General features: G+C 45.7%; 1 protein-coding gene across 4 annotated transcripts in view; it reads left to right on the forward strand.

Annotated features, from left to right (window-relative positions):
* The window catches only part of AK9 (adenylate kinase 9), a 211,726-nt gene that overhangs the window by 91,304 nt on the left and 101,318 nt on the right, over positions 1–19,104 (forward strand). For all 4 annotated transcript variants that reach the window (XM_073576031.1, XM_073576028.1, XM_073576030.1 and 1 more), the window contains 4 exons: positions 9,221–9,354; positions 13,509–13,665; positions 15,245–15,359; positions 17,941–18,032. In XM_073576031.1, the coding sequence (XP_073432132.1) occupies positions 9,221–9,354; positions 13,509–13,665; positions 15,245–15,359; positions 17,941–18,032 (498 nt within the window). The remainder of the gene's footprint in view (positions 1–9,220; positions 9,355–13,508; positions 13,666–15,244; positions 15,360–17,940; positions 18,033–19,104) is intronic.

Below are 19,104 nucleotides of genomic sequence, written 5' to 3' on the forward strand. Positions count from 1 at the left end.
GCCACGCCCTTAGTCTTTAAATAGTTCGTCCTGACTATGGGCGTCGCCGACTATAGCTTTAGCCTAGTGCTAGCAATACCGGTCAGCAGTGGTGGTGTTGGAGCGTCTGATATCTGGTGCAGTATATCCCTCAGTGGTTCTTTCTCCAATCTGTTATATATATATTTGGTTGCCCTTGCACATTATTGTATTCCCTTGTGTATTAACTGTGTGGTGTTTCTTTTACCCCTGTCCATACGTATTTGAGGGGTCTGGTGTCTGGTCCCCTCACTGGGTGGAGGGTGGTGGGTTCAGCTTAGGGCTGGACAGGAGACAGGGACAGGGTGGAGGCTCAGGCAGGCACACCTTCAGTGTAAACCCTGGGTAGAGGGACAGACAGGGTTCCCCTAGTCTGAGGGACATCGCAGGGGTCCCGGGGTTTCTGCCTAAAGTAACCTAGGCATACCATGACATTATAGTCGGCCCAAATAATAAAGTGAGAGAAAAAAAAAAAAAAAAGGTATAGATAGGGAATATAGGGGTTACTTACTATGGATCCTATACTTTCCCTAACCAAGCAGCTGGAGGCTCTATCCATACAGGTCACTGAACTCAGGGGGGCGGTCCAGCAACAAGGCCTGTCAGCTCCTGCAGTACCTGCTGAGGCTGCAGCCAGGGCAGCTGAGCCCAAGTTTCCCCTTCCTGAATGATTTGCTGGTGATCGTGGTAAGTTCACGGTGTTTCGTGAATCATGCAAATTGTATTTCCGTATGCGTCCACATTCCTCAGGTAATGAGGCTCAACGCGTGGGCTTGGTGATTTCTTTGCTGAGTGGTGACCCACAGGCCTGGGCCTTTTCACTTCCTTCAGACTCACCGGCATTTGAATCTGTAGATTTTTTTTTCTCTGCTCTGGGTTTGATCTATGACGATCCGGATAGATTAAACTTAGCAGAGTCTAAGATACGCTCACTGCTACAGGGTGATCGACCAGCTGAGGATTACTGCACGGAATTCCGGCGCTGGGCAGTGGACACGCAGTGGAATGACCCTGCTCTTAGAAGTCAATTTTTGCATGGGGTTTCAGGAAGGGTTAAACAGACTCTCCTAATGTACGAGACTCCCGCCTCTCTGGAGGCTGCGATGGCACTTGTAGTACGCATAGACCGACGTCTCCGTCAGGGGGCGCTGGTTTCGTTGCCTCCGGGAGGTGGGGGAGTGGTCGGTGAGGTTGCCTCGGGTGAATCCGTGGAACCCATGCAGATCGCTGGTATAGCACAGTCACCGAGTAACAAGCCTAAATGTCCTTGGCACAGAAGGCAGGGGCTCTGTTTTTTTTGTGGCAAAGGAGGACATTTTATTAACGCTTGCCCCCTGGTACCTAAGAAGGGCGCGCCGGCGGAAAACTGATAGGCTCAGAGGGTTTGGAGGAGTCTAGTCTGAGCCTTTGTGTATCCTCCGTCATGGTTTCCCAGTGTATGCTCCCTGCTAGGGTGGTACTTGGGGGGCAAATGCTCTCTATTACAGTATTTATTGATAGTGGCTCAGCTGCCAATCTCATTGATGAGAGATTCGCGCATACAGCGGGATTTCCGGTGGAGAAATTGCCGAACCCCATCCGGGTGGTTACCATCAATGCTTCCCCGTTGTCTCAAGGGGAGATCACAGAGTGTGTGTTGGATATACAACTCCACATCGGAGTATTACACTCAGAGCGGGTAACTTGTAAGGTGCTCAGTAACTTACCGGCTCAGATGGTTCTGGGCTTTCCATGGTTGTCAATGCATAACCCTGTTATTGATTGGAAGACCCAGGACATAATTCAGTGGAGCAGGGAGTGTCAGGAGAGGTGCCTGGCTACATGTATTTCCGCTTTGACCCCCAGTATCCCGGAGCCGTTGCTGGATTATGCGGATGTATTTTCTGAGAAGGGTTGTTCGGAACTACCACCGCATCGCCCCTATGACTGTGCTATTAGGTTGAAACCAGGGGCCAAGTTACCTAAAGCTAGAATGTTTAATATCTCAGGTCCCGAGAGGCTAGCTCTCAAGGAATACATTGCGGATAGCCTGAGCAAGGGTCATATTAGACCTTCCTCTTCTCCTCTGGCTGCTGGCTTCTTCTTTGTTAAAAAGAAGGATGGCGGTTTACGCCCGTGTCTGGATTTCAGAGAACTCAACCAGATTACGGTCCGTGATCCTTACCCTATGCCACTTATACCCGATTTATTCAACCAAGTGGTTGGTGCCAGGTGGTTCTCCAAACTGGACCTCAGGGGGGCGTACAATCTTATAAGAGTCCGTCAGGGGGATGAGTGGAAGACAGCGTTCAATACCCCTGAGGGTCACTTTGAGAGTTTGGTAATGCCGTTTGGGTTGACTATGGCACCGGCGGTCTTTCAACACTTCATTAATGATGTCTTCTCTCAGTTGTTGGGGAGGTTCGTTATAATTTATCTTGACGACATCCTCATTTTCTCTCGCGACCATGATACACATATAGAGCATGTTAGACAGGTTCTGCAGTTGCTCAGAGAGAACAGGCTCTATGTCAAGCTTGAAAAATGTGTGTTTTTCGTACAGGAGCTACCGTTCTTGGGTTATACAATCTCCGCCTCAGGTTTTAAGATGGACACCGCAAAGGTGCAGGCGGTACTACATTGGGATCGGCCTGATAATCTTAAGGCGCTTCAGCGATTTCTTGGCTTCTCCAATTACTATAGGAAATTTATTAAGAACTTCTCTATGATTGCCAAACCACTGACTGACATGACTAAGAAGGGTACCGACTTTTCTGACTGGTCTGAGCCTGCGGTACAGGCGTTTGAATTCCTCAAGAATAGTTTTGCCTCAGCGCCCATTCTGGTGCAGCCCGATGTCTCCTTACCGTTTGTCGTGGAGGTGGATGCGTCGGAGGTTGGAGTGGGGGCTGTACTGTCTCAGGGCCCTTCTTGGGCCAAGTTGCATCCGTGTGCCTTCTTCTCCAAGAAGCTGTCGCCTGCGGAGCGTAATTATGATATTGGCAACAGGGAACTATTGGCCATCAAATTGGCATTTGAGGAGTGGCGACACTTCTTGGAGGGGGCTGTTCATCAGATTACTGTGATAACCGACCATAAGAATTTGCTTTATTTAGAATCTGCTAAGCGCCTGTCCTCCAGACAGGCTCGCTGGGCATTATTCTTCACCCGGTTCAACTTCATTGTTACCTATCGACCTGGGTCGAAGAATGTTAAGGCAGACGCTTTATCCAGGTGTTTTCCTGGTGGAGAGTTATGTGAAGAGCCGGTGCCTATTCTCCAAAAGGGTGTGGTGGTATCTGCCATCACGACAGAGATTGAGGCAGAGATTGCGGAGGCTCAGGAGGTGGTACCGCCGGGGTTGCCTGCTAATAAATCTTTTGTGCCGCTACATCTACGCTCTAGAGTGTTGGGCGAACATCACGACACGGTACTGGCAGGTCATCCAGGGGTTAAGAGCACTCTGGAACTGGTATTGCGTCGTTTTTGGTGGCCTAAAATCCGGCAGGATGTGGCCTCATATGTGGCTGCCTGTACCACGTGCGCACGGGCCAAGACTCCTCGTTCCCGTCCCGCTGGTAGCTTGCAGCCTCTCGGGGTGCCCAGTAAGCCATGGACTGAGATTTCCATGGATTTTATTACTGACTTGCCCGCCTCGGCAGGGAACTCGGTCATTTTGGTAATTGTTGATAGGTTCTCCAAAATGTCACATTTCGTTGCTTTACCGTCTTTGCCCAATGCTAAGACTCTTGCTCAGATATTTATTCGCGAGGTGGTCAGACTTCATGGTGTCCCGTCTGACATTGTGTCTGATCGAGGTACGCAGTTTGTGGCAAAGTTTTGGAGAGCTTTTTGTTCTCGCCTTGGAATCAAATTATCTCATTCATCGGCTTTCCACCCTCAGTCGAATGGACAGACTGAGCGGATGAACCAAAACCTGGAGCAATACTTGCGCTGCTTTATTTCCGACAATCAGGAAGAGTGGTCAGCGTTTCTTCCTCTAGCAGAATTCGCAATAAACAACCATTGCCAGGAATCGTCTGGGGAATCTCCTTTTTTTTGTGTGTATGGTCAACATCCTCAATTTTGCACCTTGCGTCAGGGGTGCTCAGTTGGCGTCCCTGAGGAGGACCAGTTGGGAGCTCAATTGTCGTCTGTTTGGAGGAAAGTCAAGCAGCGCTTGTTGAAGGTGGGTTCCAGGTACAAACGGGTGGCTGACTGCAGACGTGTGCCAGGTCCGGACCTGTGTGTGGGTGATTGGGTGTGGTTATCTACTAGGAACATTAAGCTCAAGATACCGTCACTTAAGTTGGGTCCCAGGTTCATTGGCCCATTTAGAATCTCCGCAGTGATCAACCCCGTGGCATTTCGTTTGGAGTTGCCGGCTGTGTATAAGATTCATAATGTATTTCACAAAGCATTGCTTAAGAAGGTCGTGGGTTTGGTGGATGGTTCCCCCGGGCCACCACCTCCCGTCTTGGTGGATGGCGCGTTGGAATTTGAGGTGTCCAAAGTGGTGGACTCTAGGGTTGTGCGTCGCACTCTACAGTACCTGGTCCACTGGCGTGGTTATGGTCCTGAGGAGAGGACATGGGTGCCGGCCTCTGACATTCATGCTGATCGACTGGTTACTATGTTCCATCGTCGCCATCCGGACAAGCCAGGTCCTCGACATGGTGAGGTTCCGGAGGTCCCTCGTAGAAGGCGGGGTACTGTCATGTCGGACACTGTTCACACCAGGGTGTCCGGCAGACAGCGGTAATACCCTGTTGGGTATTCTGTTCCAGTCGGGATAGGGTTAACCAGGTTGTCATGCTGGCTGAGGGCTGGGCCACGCCCTTGGTCTTTAAATAGTTCGTCCTGACTATGGGCGTCGCCGACTATAGCTTTAGCCTAGTGCTAGCAATACCGGTCAGCAGTGGTGGTGTTGGAGCGTCTGATATCTGGTGCAGTATATCCCTCAGTGGTTCTTTCTCCAATCTGTTATATATATATTTGGTTGCCCTTGCACATTATTGTATTCCCTTGTGTATTAACTGTGTGGTGTTTCTTTTACCCCTGTCCATACGTATTTGAGGGGTCTGGTGTCTGGTCCCCTCACTGGGTGGAGGGTGGTGGGTTCAGCTTAGGGCTGGACAGGAGACAGGGACAGGGTGGAGGCTCAGGCAGGCACACCTTCAGTGTAAACCCTGGGTAGAGGGACAGACAGGGTTCCCCTAGTCTGAGGGACATCGCAGGGGTCCCGGGGTTTCTGCCTAAAGTAACCTAGGCATACCATGACAGCAATTTGAGTCACTGTTGCCTTTCTATCAGCTCGAACCAGTCTGCCCATTCTCCTCTGACCTCTGGCATCAACAAGGCATTTCCGGCCACAGAACTGCCGCTCACTGGATTTTTTTTCTTTTTCGGACCATTCTCTGTAAACCCTAGAGATGGTTGTGCGTGAAAATCCCAGTAGATCAGCAGTTTCTGAAATACTCAGACCAGCCCTTCTGGCACCAACAATCATGCCACGTTCAAAGGCACTCAAATCACCTTTCTTCCCCATACTGATGCTCGGTTTGAACTGCAGGAGATTGTCTTGACCATGTCTACATGCCTAAATGCACTGAGTTGCCGCCATGTGATTGGCAGATTAGAAATTAAGTCTTAACACACAGTTGGACAGGTGTACCTAATAAAGTGGCCAGTGAGTGTATATATATATATATATATATATATATATATATATATATATATATATATATATATAGGTATAGGTATATATATATATATATATATATATATATATAGGTATATAGCTATGTTATTCTTTCGTTTCTTTATTAAACCTGTCAGTGTGATTTTACTGTATAGCGCACTGAATTGCCATCTTTTCTAAAGGACACTGGGTGCGTATTTCTTGTAAGTTACACATCTGGTCCGTGTGTAATGCATTTTTTTTGCGCACCCATAGACTTGCATTGGCGTACTATGGGCGTAGTATGCTAACAATCGCAGCATGCTGCGATTGGCACCGACCGTAAAATTTGCGCGAGAAATATACGGATGATGGGAGCTGTCCCATAGAAAATCATTGGTCCGTGTGCAATGCGTGGTTTTTACGCCTCTCACTTGTCTGTATTTCCCTCTAGTGTGACCCCGGCCATACAAGTGATCTGATCATCGCCTGTATGTAGCAGAGCCGATCAGGTTATGGCAGCTTCTGGTCTCCCATGGAGACTATTGAAGCGTGCCAAAAGTAAAAACAAAAATGTTTTTAAAAAAATATAAAATTTCAAATCACCTCCTTACGCCCCATTCAAAATAAAACCATAATAAAAATCAAACACACCCATGTTTGGTATCACCGTGTTGAGAATCTCCTGATCCACTGAAAAAATAATTAACCTGATTGCTAAACGGCGTAGCGAGAATAAAAGTCAAAACACCAGAATTACTTTTTTTTAGGTCCCAAATTTGGGGGAGGAAAATAGGAAAAAAATGTTTTAATAAAATGGTGATGTATCTTATAGTACGCTTTTGCAGTAGCTTATCGGGGGGACAGCTGAGGTGGAGCGGTGTCCCAGGAGTCAGGGTTGCTGCTGCAGGAAGCAGGTCGCGGCAGTAGGAATGGGGTGGTTCTGTGGGCCCGGGCTGGGAGGAGGAGGTGTTTTGTTTGTGGTTCGAGGATGCCGCATGCTCTGGAAAATGTCGTCAGAGTACCCGCACTTTCCACTTTTAGTTGTCAGGTTCACTTTAATAGTTTTATTTATGTTTTCCTATGTTTGCACAATAAAAATATTTTGTATAAAAACAACATATTAGTGTCGCCATATTTTCGGAACTTTAACATCCACTGTATGAAAGTTAATTACAAATGTAAGCTCAAAAATTCAATATGGGTTTGAAGGGAGCATTGCTCAACCAATCATAAATAAAATACAACCTTTATTGAAGCTTACCTAAAAACAGGACAACCACACAGAAAACCAACAAATAACCGTGTCACCTATTTTGGCCCTACACTGGGGCCCTGGTAGAAGCTACCTACCAGTGGAGGATGGCACCCTACACACAATCGAGATTGGCGCCCCCACTCCACGATGGCTGACCCTATTACTCCTAAATGACCCTGGACTGGTGCAGCACACAGTCACCCATTTAACCAGGAAGGGAGTGTAAAGGTGTCGCCGATATGAGTAGGTTATTAGGCAACAAGTAACAGCTGTCAGTAACAGCTGTGTTGCCTGTTATGCCCCAGCCGGGTTCGCTGGAGTCTTGCCCGCTTGTCTGTGCTGCAGCCCGACCAGCTAGCCAGTGCCCCAGCCGTGCTCTCTGTGCTTCCTTGCACCCACGCTGTCTCTGCACTGTGATTGCGTGCTCCTCTATTAGCACGCGCAGGCCCTCGCCTGCCCGTGGCATACCTCCCCGTGCTTCTGTAAAAGTACGTGCAGGTCTTGCCATGTAACCTGTCGTGCCCTCTAGCACACACAGGTCCTAGCCTATACCCTGGCGTGCCCCTCTGCACGTGCAGGACTCTGCTTTTAACCCTGACCCTGGCGTGCCCCTCTGCACGCGCAGGACTCTGCCTTGAACCCTGTCCCTGGCGTGTCCCTCGGCACGCGCAGGACCTTGCCTTGTACCCTGACGCTGGCGTGTCCCTCGGCACGCGCAGGACCTTGCCTTGGACTTTGAACCCTGGCGTGTCTCTACACACGCACCCTGTCTCATATGTTGAACTTTGAATCCTGGCGTGTCCCCCACACACGCACCGTGTTTTGTATGTTGAACCTGGCGTGTCCCCTACGCACTCACCCTGCCTGGAACCTTGCCTTGGACCTCGGAGTGTTCCCTAACACGCACCATGTCTGGAGATCTGTCATGCCTCCTTGCCTGTACCCTGGTTTGCCTGCTGGATTCCTGGAACCTGAATCACTGCCAGAGATCGTAAGCACGAAGACTGCAGCCTGATGTCCGGAGCTGGTGTCCACAGCCTGATGCCCTGATCCTTGCCAGCCATCCGGAGTCCGATGCCATCGTGTCCTTGCCGGTAACCGGGCTTACCTTCTGGCACGTACCATGCCATGGACCTTGGCGTGCCACGCACGCACCTTGCAGTGTTTGCCTGTTATCACGTTTTGCACTTAATGTTATCCTGAGTTTGCCTTAATGAAGATACCTTGAATTCACGTATTGTATTGTCTTGTTTCCTGCACGTCCTTTGTTGTCAGACACTCGTACCTAGTGTCTACTTGAGCCGGCCGTCTGGTTCCAGCAGTCGTGGTGGCTCACCCCCTTGGTCTTGCCCCTGACACTCCCTGTATAGGGGGTGGTTCCTCACAAGGTTAGCTCGCCCTAGGTGGGTGGGTGCCACGACCCAGAGGGTCCACTCTAAAGAAATCGACTCAGCGTAAGCTGACCTCGTCTCAGTGTGCTGCACCAGTCCAGGGTCATTTAGGAGTAATAGGGTCAGCCATCGTGGAGCAGGGGCACCAATCTCGACTGTGTGTAGGGTGCCAACCTCCGCTGGTAGGTAGCTGCTATCAGGGCCCCAGTGTAGGGCCAAAAAAGATTCAACACAGTTATTTGTTGGTTTTCTGTGTGATTGTTCTGTTTTTAGATAAGCTTCAATAAAGGTTGTATTTTATTTATGATTGGTTGAGTAATGCTCCCTTCGAACTTTAACATCCATCAGAATACTGAATTATTCTTTTATGCCATTTTCTATTGAATGGAGCAAAAAGGGACTGACATTTATGTAAAAAATTGACACAGCTCCATCACGCCTCAGCCCTTTATCGTTTTTGTGTTACTGTTTTTCGCTTGTAGCAGTCCGGCAATGACAACCACAGGGGTCTACTGCAGACCCCGGATTGTCAATGCAACCCATTGGCGACCCGCAGTCATGTGACATGGGCGCCGATGGGCAGGATTAGTGACGTGCTTCCAGCGCAATCACATTAAATGCTGCTGTGAGAGCTTGACAGCAGCATTTAACAGGTTAACAGCCACGGTTGGATCGCGATTCCACCTGCAGTTGTTAGGGGCACATGTCAGCTGCTCAAACAGCTGACATGTGACAGGAAAGATGTGGGCTCAGCGCCGGAGCCCGCATCAAAGGGTGAGACACAACATGCGCCGTACATATATGACGCATATCATGAAAGGGATAAAATGTCTTTAAGTGAATTAAATCTAAAATTGGAGCTCCAGTTTACCTACTTTTGCAAATTTATTGTAGACCAAACAGAAGTCACTGCTGATCATCCTGAAGTTCGACAAATGGTAGAGGAAGCTATGAGACAAGTACAGGAGACCCCAGTAACATTAAGTCCAAATGTTTATATCAGCGCACTGGATAAAGCTATTACAGAGGTAAAGGTTCTAGAAACTCTATTGAAATTCTATCTATAGAACTTTCATTATCTTTTAACTAAACTGCTTTCTTTGAGTCTTAGTCTTCATATGTTCTTGTTGTGGAAAACTTTCCTCTACTATTAGGCCATGCTGCGTGCCTTCCTTTTTTAACTGAGGCCCATTTCTCAGATTGATCATATGAATCAGTTTAAAAACCAGATGTGTGTATCGGAGGCCAATTTGGTAAAGGACTACAATCAGATGACAAGAACTGTAATGTGAATAGTGAATAGGGGTCTGACCATGGCAAGCCATGATGTTTTGGAAGGCTGAGAACTCATGCTTGCTGTCAACTGACTGCATGTTTCATGCAAGCTTCCAAGCTATCCTTGGTTGAGAGCACATCCCCTCCTGTATACAAGAGTTTGCTGCCAACTATATGCAAATTGTATGGAGAGGAACCACCACAGGCAGTGTGCCCATGATTGCTACATGTACTGTAAATTGAAGAGTACCAAGCACTGATTGACATGCTGTGTTGACAATCAGTGCTTACTATGGGCTGTAAAATAACCCCAACAGGCCCCTTACTCAATAAATAGCTATCCAGCCAAACAATTGTGACCCCTATCTCTCTCAGCACTCCCATACACAGAAGCGATGTTGGTGGCAAGGCCGGTTTTAGGCAAAGTGGGGCCCTAGGCAAAGTTTAAAATGAGGCCCCAAATGCTAACATATTGCACATCACACAGAAGCATTTCTATTGTATTTACATGCACTGAGTTCAGCCCGCTAAATGAGTGTGATCGACAATATTGAAGTCGTTCAACATTTGCTTCCCTGCCTCTTTATACACGCTGAGAACAAATGATGGGGACAGAACGATCACTAATGGATCACTAACAGATCATCATACAGTATCATGTTATCAGCAGCATATCTACAGTTTACACCCCATAGTCCTCTATATAATATAATGGGTCGCCCTCCCAGGGCTGTGGGGTACTCCGTACCGGGCCGGTATCAGCGGGATGTGTCACAGCAGCGGGAACCCGGTCCGTGGCCCTGGGCGCCCATGTAATGGGGGAATGTAATGGCTTGAATGAATAGTTCGTGACGCCACCTGTGGTTCTCGGCAAGGGAGGTGTTAAGCCGACGCTGCATGCAGAACCGCTGGGGTATTTTGCAGGAAAGATGTAGAAGCTCCCCACAGGAGAAGCTGTAGTCCCAGGGCAGTGTAGATGTGGTTGGCATGGGGATGTAGCGGTGCCGGAAAGGTAGGAAGCAGACAAGACACAGCGGGGTGCAATTTCTGTACCTTTACTTGATAAATGCAGTCCAGGGTCTTGGTTACAGATGGTACCGGAGCAGGCTAGCCTGGAAGCAACTCAGGAATTCTCGCTCAGCAGATGGGCTGTGCAGTCTCCTTCCTAGCGCTTACTTGAGGGATCTCCAGTACTGAGTTACACTGAAGTTCCTCCTGTCAGATGTTCCCAAGAACTCTACTTGTACGGCAGACAACTGTAGCCTGTTCCAGGGACTCCTCACTCCTAAGTCCCGGCTCACTATCCGTGTTGCTGTTGTGCCCTCAAGTCTTAGATGGGAGTATTGCATTTACATCCTTCTACTCCTCTGGTGTCTGCTGTAGGACCGTCAGTGTCCATACAGCCGTGGAGACCAGGCTCCAGTTCATGCGCTCTTACGGGAGTTGAGCTCTTCCTCTCAGCTCTATCTCAGCGCTCCTTCCACACGTCTGCTCACTTCACCCTCCGCAAACTAACTACCACTCCTTCCTCTTGGCCCTCAGAAAGCACTCCTCCCCTTAATTCCGGTTCAGAGTTCCCCCTGCTGGCCTTGAGTGGAAATGTGTTGCATGCATAGATTGACTGCGAGAGAGACCCGTCATTGCCTCCAAGCCCGGCATTACCCTCCCCTGGAGGAAGGCAAAGCCACTGTGGCGACCATACTCCTTGGGGCGCCACAATAATGTGCCCCATAGTCTCCCCATATAGTATAATACACTACTCATAGCCCTCTATACTGTATATTAATATACACTGCTCAGTCCTCCATATAGTATAATACACTCCTTATAGTTCTCTATATAGTATAATGCACCGCGATAGTCATCCATGTAGAACAATTCACTTCCCATAGTATGATGCATCCCATAGTTCTTCATATAATGTATTCCCCATAGTCCTCCATACAGTATAATGCAGCCCACATATAGTATAATGCAGCCACCCCATAGAGCATAATGCAGCCACCCCACAGAGTATAATGCAGCCCCACCGTACAATATAATGTAACCCCTCATATAATATAATGCAGTTCTTCTCTTATAATATAAGGCAGCCACCCATTAGAGAATAATGCAGCCACTCCACAGAACATAATGTAACCCCCCATAGAATATAATGCAGCCCCCTCATATAGTATAATGCAGCCCCTCCATAGAATATATGGCAACCCCCTCATAGAGTATAATGCAGCCACTTATAGAGTATAATGTAGACCCTCCATAGAATACAATGTAGCCCTCCTCATATAGTATAATGCAGCAACCATAGAATATAATGTAGCCCTCTCATAGTATAATGAAGCCCCCATACAATATAATATAGCCCCCCAGAATATAATGCAGCCCCCCATAGAATACAATGTAGCCTCTTCATATAGTATAATGTAGCCCCCTCATACAGTATGATGCAATCACCCCCCATATAATATAATATAATACAGCCCCCCATAGAATATAATGTAGCCCCAAATAGAATATAATACAGCCCACCTCCCCATAGAATATAATGTAGCCCCCATATTATATAACACAGCCTCCCCCATAGAATATAATGTAAAATGTACCCCCCATGGTATATAACACAGCCTCATAGTATATAGCCTAGCACCACATGGTATATAGCACAGCCCCACCATGGTATATAGCACAGCCCCACCTGGTATATAGCACAGTACCACCATGGTATATAGCACAGTATCACCATGGTATATAGCCCAGTACCACATGGAGTATAGCCCAGTACCACGGTATACAGCCCAGCATGGTATACAGCCCACTATGGTATACAGCCCAGCCCACCATGGTATACAGCCCAGCATGGTATACAGCCCAACATGGTATACAGCCCACCATGGTATACAGCCCACCGTGGTATACAGCCTACCATGGTATACAGCCCAGCATGGTATACAGCCCACCGCGGTATACAGCCTACCATGGTATACAGCCCAGCATGGTAAACAGCCCACTATGGTATACAGCCCAGCCCAGCATGTATACAGCCCACCGTGGTATACAGCCTACCATAGTATACATCCCAGTATGGTATACAGCCCACCGTGCTATACAGCCTACCATGGTATACAGCCCAGCCCAGCATGTTATACAGCCCAGCATGGTATACAGCCCAGCCCAGCATGGTAAACAGCCCAGCATGGTATACAGCCCAGACCACCATGGTATACAGCCCAGTATGGTATACAGCCCACCATGGTATACAGCCCAGCATGGTAAACAGCCCAGCATGGTATGGTATACAGCCCATAATGGTATACAGCCCAGCATGGTTTGGTGTACAGCCCAGCATGGTATACAGCCCCCTACGCCCCGAGAATGGCCCCACAGCCCAGTACTCACACTGATTAAAAAAAAACCAAACACACTCTCCTCACCTCTCCTTGTGCCCGCGCTGCTCCCGACTCCTGTCTCCTGCACTGCCTGGTATACATTGAGTGAGCGATGACGTCATCGCGCACCCCCTGTGTCAGAGGCAGAGTGGGGAATGATGGGAGAGAGAGCGTCAGTTCGCGCTCTCTCCTCCATCATTGCTGTGAACTCTACCGGCGTCTATGACGCCGGTATAGTTCAATGCGGTGGCTAGGGGAGTCGGCGCTGGGGGCAGGCGGGCCCCCCTGCCTCACAGGGGCCCCATAGCGTCTGGGGGAGCGGGGACCCTAGGCAGCTGCCTGGTCTGCCTGCCCCTAACGCCGGCCCTGGTTGGTGGGTTCACCCTATGTTAGTCTAATGTGTATGGGGGCCTTATATAATACCACTACTAAATGATCTTAGCTCCTAGTCCTAAATAGGAACAAAAAAAAGAAATATAAAAATGTAATAAATACATTTTACTAACTTTATCATTGTACAGTTCAATGAAGAAAATAAAGAACGATTCCCTGATGACCCCGCTGTTGGAGGATGGGTATTGGATAATTTCCCTAATTCACCAAATTTTTGGATACCTTTGGCAGAAAAGGGACTTCTTCCAGACACTGTCATTTGTTTAAAAAATCCAGCAGAAAATGGTAATTATTACCAAAAATGTTTTCTTTCTTAGGAGATCTAGAAACGGAACTGTTCTAAATGTGAAGTGATGGATGGGGAGATAAGTGTCACTGCGCATGATGGCGTCAGTGATGTAAAACCAGAGTGTTTTTGCATCCAGCACACTAAGTGCTGAGAGGGTTAATAGTAACCCTCTCAGTAACCTATGACCTCCATAGAGCGGGTGGGAGGAGGTCCACTTATCTTCCTTGCAGTGTCCTTACAGGGACCTGTGTGATGTCAGGATCATGTGATCAGTCACATGATGGAGGAGTCACAAGGTCTAGGCTTAAATGACTGACCACCAAAGCCTTCAGTGTTCAGTGGTTCCAGGAGAGCTAGGACTCCAGGAAGTTGTGTGCTCAAACTGAACCGTGGACATTGCTGTCTGTGGGCGGGCTAATCCCACTAAGTAAAGGACTGTTTCTTTTCCTTTGTTTTGCCCAGAGGGCCGTCTTTACTTTTCCCAAGTTGGTTTATGCTGCTACAATAAACCAAGTCTTTTCTTAAAGAGACAGTGTTCCAGTTTTACCTCTGTGTCCAGCCGAGTGAGCCGCTCTACCACAGTGACATTAAATCCACAGTGTCTGTTTTACTATATGTTAGATTATTATTATAAACATTAATTATTACATGTATATATTAATAAATATTTATTATGTAGGCTTTTACACCATATTTCCAAGCAGAATAAACATATTGGGGCTGCTTTAATCATTGCAGAAGTTTATCATCAGCAATTCCTTAGGAGAGTAGCGTAAAGAAATGTTTTTTCCTATTGTTCTCACCAGGAACTGTTCGACAGAATATGAAGTCAGCCTTAGAGCTCATGCTCAAGGCAATGTGGTTTGGACAGACCCTAGTTGTGAAACAGTTTTATGTGCCTTTTACAGGAGCCCATTAGAAACAAAAAAAAAACACTCTACAAATAGTGTAGTTGAAGGATCTTATGGCATGATGCAGAATTATGTTCTCACATCACTTTTAGGCTGCATTCACACTCGGCAATCATTCTGCGACTTTGCACTGCAGCAGTCCTTTGTCTGCTGCTATATTGCCACTGCTTCCCTGTGCAGTCACTTACCGTAATCGTACAGGTGAAACAGCTATTTTCCAGACAGTATACGTGATTGTATAGGGAAACCATGGAAAGAGAGCAGCGGAAAATGGATGATGTGGTTTAAAGCCATAGTGTATCCCTGTGTGTGAGCGCAGCCTTAGACTTAACTGGCTAGATATTGTAGGGGCTGGTTAGAGTGGGAGGTACTTGGTGTGGAAGTATTGGACATAGCGCCTAAATTGTTGTATATCAGTTGTCTCTCATTGATTTCTCAGTGATCTGGTAATTATGATAATGGTAGGGAATTGCTAAATATGCAGTTCCCTAAATGGTTATTCTAATAACTTCTTGGAACTGTCTACTGAGGATCTCCCCCAAACCCTTTCCAGATTTTGTATTTTAATAATGTTTCATTCTCTAGCCTTGTTCTGCATCATTTGGACACTAAGGATTGTGGCATTATCTGTAATTCAGCCTTCTGAAACGTTTGTATGTTTCAGGAAAGTATTTGCTCCGTAGACTCTACCACCTAAATGAACAGGATATTAACAATAATATATTACAAAGGCTTCAGAAGGAAAGAGCAAGAAAAATGCAGGAAGAGGAGGAAGCCAGGTATTTGTCACCATTCCTAATAACTTTTTATTGTACCATATTAAGCTGTCGCAGATCTGACATCTGCAACCTGTCGACTAAGGCGATGATCACAATGCTTTTGGGCCACATGTCTGTGTCTCCGTTGGGGTTTTCTCCTAAAGCCGTGAAATATGGCGATCAGGTGGAATCTCGTACCGAGCCATTGACTTTAATAAGGGAGCTGGAGTAAGGTTGTGCACTGTCTGGCTTCTGTTTCAGCAGTTTTCACCTTTTTGAGGCAGGGGTGAAAGTGTGGCAAGCATGCTTTTGTGCCCACCTCCGAAAAGGTGGACACTACTAAAACAGAGGCCAAGCGGAACATAAAGTTATTCCGTCTGTGAATGGCCTTATCACAGATTCCATCCAAATTCCGTTTTCATGGCTTCAGATGATAACCCCAATAGAACCTCTGACATCTGGCCAAAACACAATGTAAACCCTCCTTGCAGTGCAAAGTTTCACCTGCATTGTAAAATCTGCAGTATCCACATTGGACATGCAGCAAAATCCAAGTAGCGCAAATTTTTCTACTAAGAATTTGGTTTGGATTTTCAATTTTTGAAAATCTGCAGTATGTTTAACCCATGGGGATGTAACCTAAGGGCCTGAATCATCATTTGCATTTTTTAAGGCATATTTATTGTCTTGTGATATTCACTGACATTTTTTTTTTCACCAAATTCTCCAAAATGGAGCATGTGTTTCATGAACTTTTTTATGAAATAGGCTAAAAAAAATGTAAAAAAGAATTTGTCTCAAATCAAAAATAAGTTTAAAACCCCAAAAACAAGGCAAAAAACAGGCCCAAACGCAATAATGAATCCAGCCTTTGTGTTTTAGAGCAGCGCATTAGTCACTAAACTAATAATAATGTTATATAAATAATGCCAACTCTTTTCTCTTGTGATTCAATGGAAATGGCTGTTATATCTTTATGTAATTATATTTTTACCTTACAACATTGTATGTTAGAGTTTATAATTAACTCATCCCCAAGACTGATAGGCTGTGTGCACATATTCCGTTTTTACTGCCTTTTTTCACTGCAGATTTGTCAAAAAAAAACCTGAAGGGATTCCTGGTACCAGCAAAGTGAATGAGAATCCTGAAGCACACGTTCCTTATTTGTGAGGCAGGCTTAAACCTGCAGTATGTCAATTATTTCAGCGTTTTTGCTGCAGATTTCATCCATACTAATGAGTGAGGAAAAATCTGCACCAAAAACACATGTAAAAAAACATGGCATAAAAACCTCCAGCAAACATGGCTGCCCCTTTTCTGATTGAGGAGAGGCAATCGCTGTAATATTCTGTAAAATCCCTTCGGGGTTGAAAACTATTCACACTTTTTTACTTTAATTGTCAATGATAAACAATGCCTGCGTGTCTAATAAAAACAAACAACGATTATCTGTAAGTTTCTACATTTATTGTAAATTGTCTCTTCAGAGAGGAAAAAGACTAGAACTCTAGTGCCATGAAGTAGCAATCCTAAAAGTCAATGTCGACCCTTTAACGAGCTTTGTCACATGACTAAGGATAAAAGTCAAAACAGAATCTCAATTTGCAGATGCTGTGTTTCGGGGTGCTGCCCTTCATCAGTGCAAAGTGTGAAGTCTGGTTTGGCTGTGTGAGAGGCTTCTGACCGGGATCCAAGGGGTAACGTTTCTCCTTGCGGAGATTGAAATGCTAAGCATGCCGAGATGAGGAGACTTAAAGCTCCCAGAGGAGCATTGCGGCTTTAAGTCTCCTCATCTCGGCATGCTTAATATGTCACTCTTCACAAGGATACATGTATTGTAATGAAACCTTGATGGGAATCTGTCTCGAGGCTTATGCTTCTCAATGGCAGTGTACTGTACTTTGGATCATATCACTGCAGTGCTAATTCTCTCAGTGATGAGCTGTTTTACCTCCCCCACCCATCCCACATTATTGTTTGACGGAAAGCTGACAATCAGTTGTAAGCGCAGGGATAGGCCTGGTTAATGAATCTTTACCACTACATAGTAGGGAATCATCACTGAGATGACTAGATGATAAAACAATGTTTTATCAGAACTACAGCAATAAGCCCAGTAAGTGAAAAAGCACTGGAATCGTGGTCTCTATCCCAATCGCAATCTTTTTTAGGAAACAATATATGAAACTTTGCCATTTTCCCACTGGATCTATATTAGACTTTTTTTCTTTCAGGAAATTTTTTAAGAAGGTAATTCTCATCAGAGCCAGGATTATAATGACTGATGACACCTCTGTACACAGCTGATGACACAGGATCCTCCAATCACAATGTGCAATGCCATAGCTCCGCTCCCCCCTCCTTCAAAATGAGCTTTGCACTCGCTCATTAACTGGGTAAATCCAAAAGATAGGGTCTGTGTCAGTCTGCTGCTAATAAATACCGTAACTGGATTTCTTGAAAGAACAGGAAGTATGGCCAGTGTGGCAATTGCAAGATTTATTTATTTTTAATACAGATATGAAGATAAAAACATTGCCAAAAATTCAGATAGATTTGTTTAAATGTCATTATGCACAAAACCGTCATTTATTTTCAGAAAAGAACAGCAGGAGGCCATGAGATTACAAGAAGAAAAGAAGCTAGAAGAGATGCAGAAGCAATCAGATGATGCAGAAGAAATGCCAAAAAGTATGTCGTCATTATGGTCGTACTTATGGTCGTCCTTATGGTACAGTAAGGATGCGGAGTTCACATTTACAGAATGATCTATGCATTATGTACTGTATCTATGCATTATGTACTGTAATATATGCCAATGCTTTTTAGATTTGTAGTTATACAGATTTTGGTGAATCATATGAGGTCAAGAAGTAGGGCTCATTCATTTTCTGTTACGAGAGGAGTGTCAGCTTTTTCCATCGGAGTTTGGTCGGTTCCAACAGTTTTTCTCTGCTGTTTTTTATCACCTGCACAGTTTTCGTTGTGGGCACTTTTGTACCATAGCACAGTATTTGTGTACCTTCATTTTACCTTTAATTTTTCATTGTAACATTTCTACCCTTTTTTTTATGGCATGTGTGTCTACATGCGCATGGCTCTTTTTAGTATTGTTTATTAAAAGTTATGTTTTATTGGTACTTTCATTGCTTGACATGTAGTAAATATACCATAAGAGAGTTTTCACTTTACAGTTTCACTTAACTAAAGGAATATTTTTACCATTTTTAACTGATCTAAAATCTGTATGCTCCATTTCTTTAGCAGTTGCATGCATTTTCTTTTTTGTGTACTACCACTGCACATGTGATTGCGCTAAGCACCTCCTAATAATGTTAACCCATCGGCCTCAACAAAGCATGCTCATTCAGATGGGTCTCCACTCCACTTTACATCATTAGTTATATAATTATGAACAAGCTGATTCACATTTTTTAAGAAAAGATCCAGCTATGAAGGATGATAAAATCCAAAATGTTTATTCCAAAATCAGATAAAAATCCAACGAACCCGACCGGGAGACCCGGAGGAAAGGTTGCCAGAGGAGAACTGGACGCGTTTCGAACAAGTGTTTTTAGACAGAGTATCTGAATTTGGAATAAAAATGTTGGATTTTATCATCCTTCATAGCTGGATCTTTTCTCCAAGAATGTGTGTATTCAAGCGCGATGTATATCTTTGTACCGTGTTAGCCAGTAGATAGAAAAATATTCAGGATTGAGAGTCCTCAGTGGTTGATACCTTTTAATGGCTAACTGAAAAG

The sequence above is a fragment of the Dendrobates tinctorius genome, unplaced genomic scaffold, assembly GCF_039654945.1.
Source record: "Dendrobates tinctorius isolate UK_male_01 unplaced genomic scaffold, ASM3965494v1 ptg000046l, whole genome shotgun sequence".
NCBI lineage: Eukaryota > Metazoa > Chordata > Amphibia > Anura > Dendrobatidae > Dendrobates > Dendrobates tinctorius.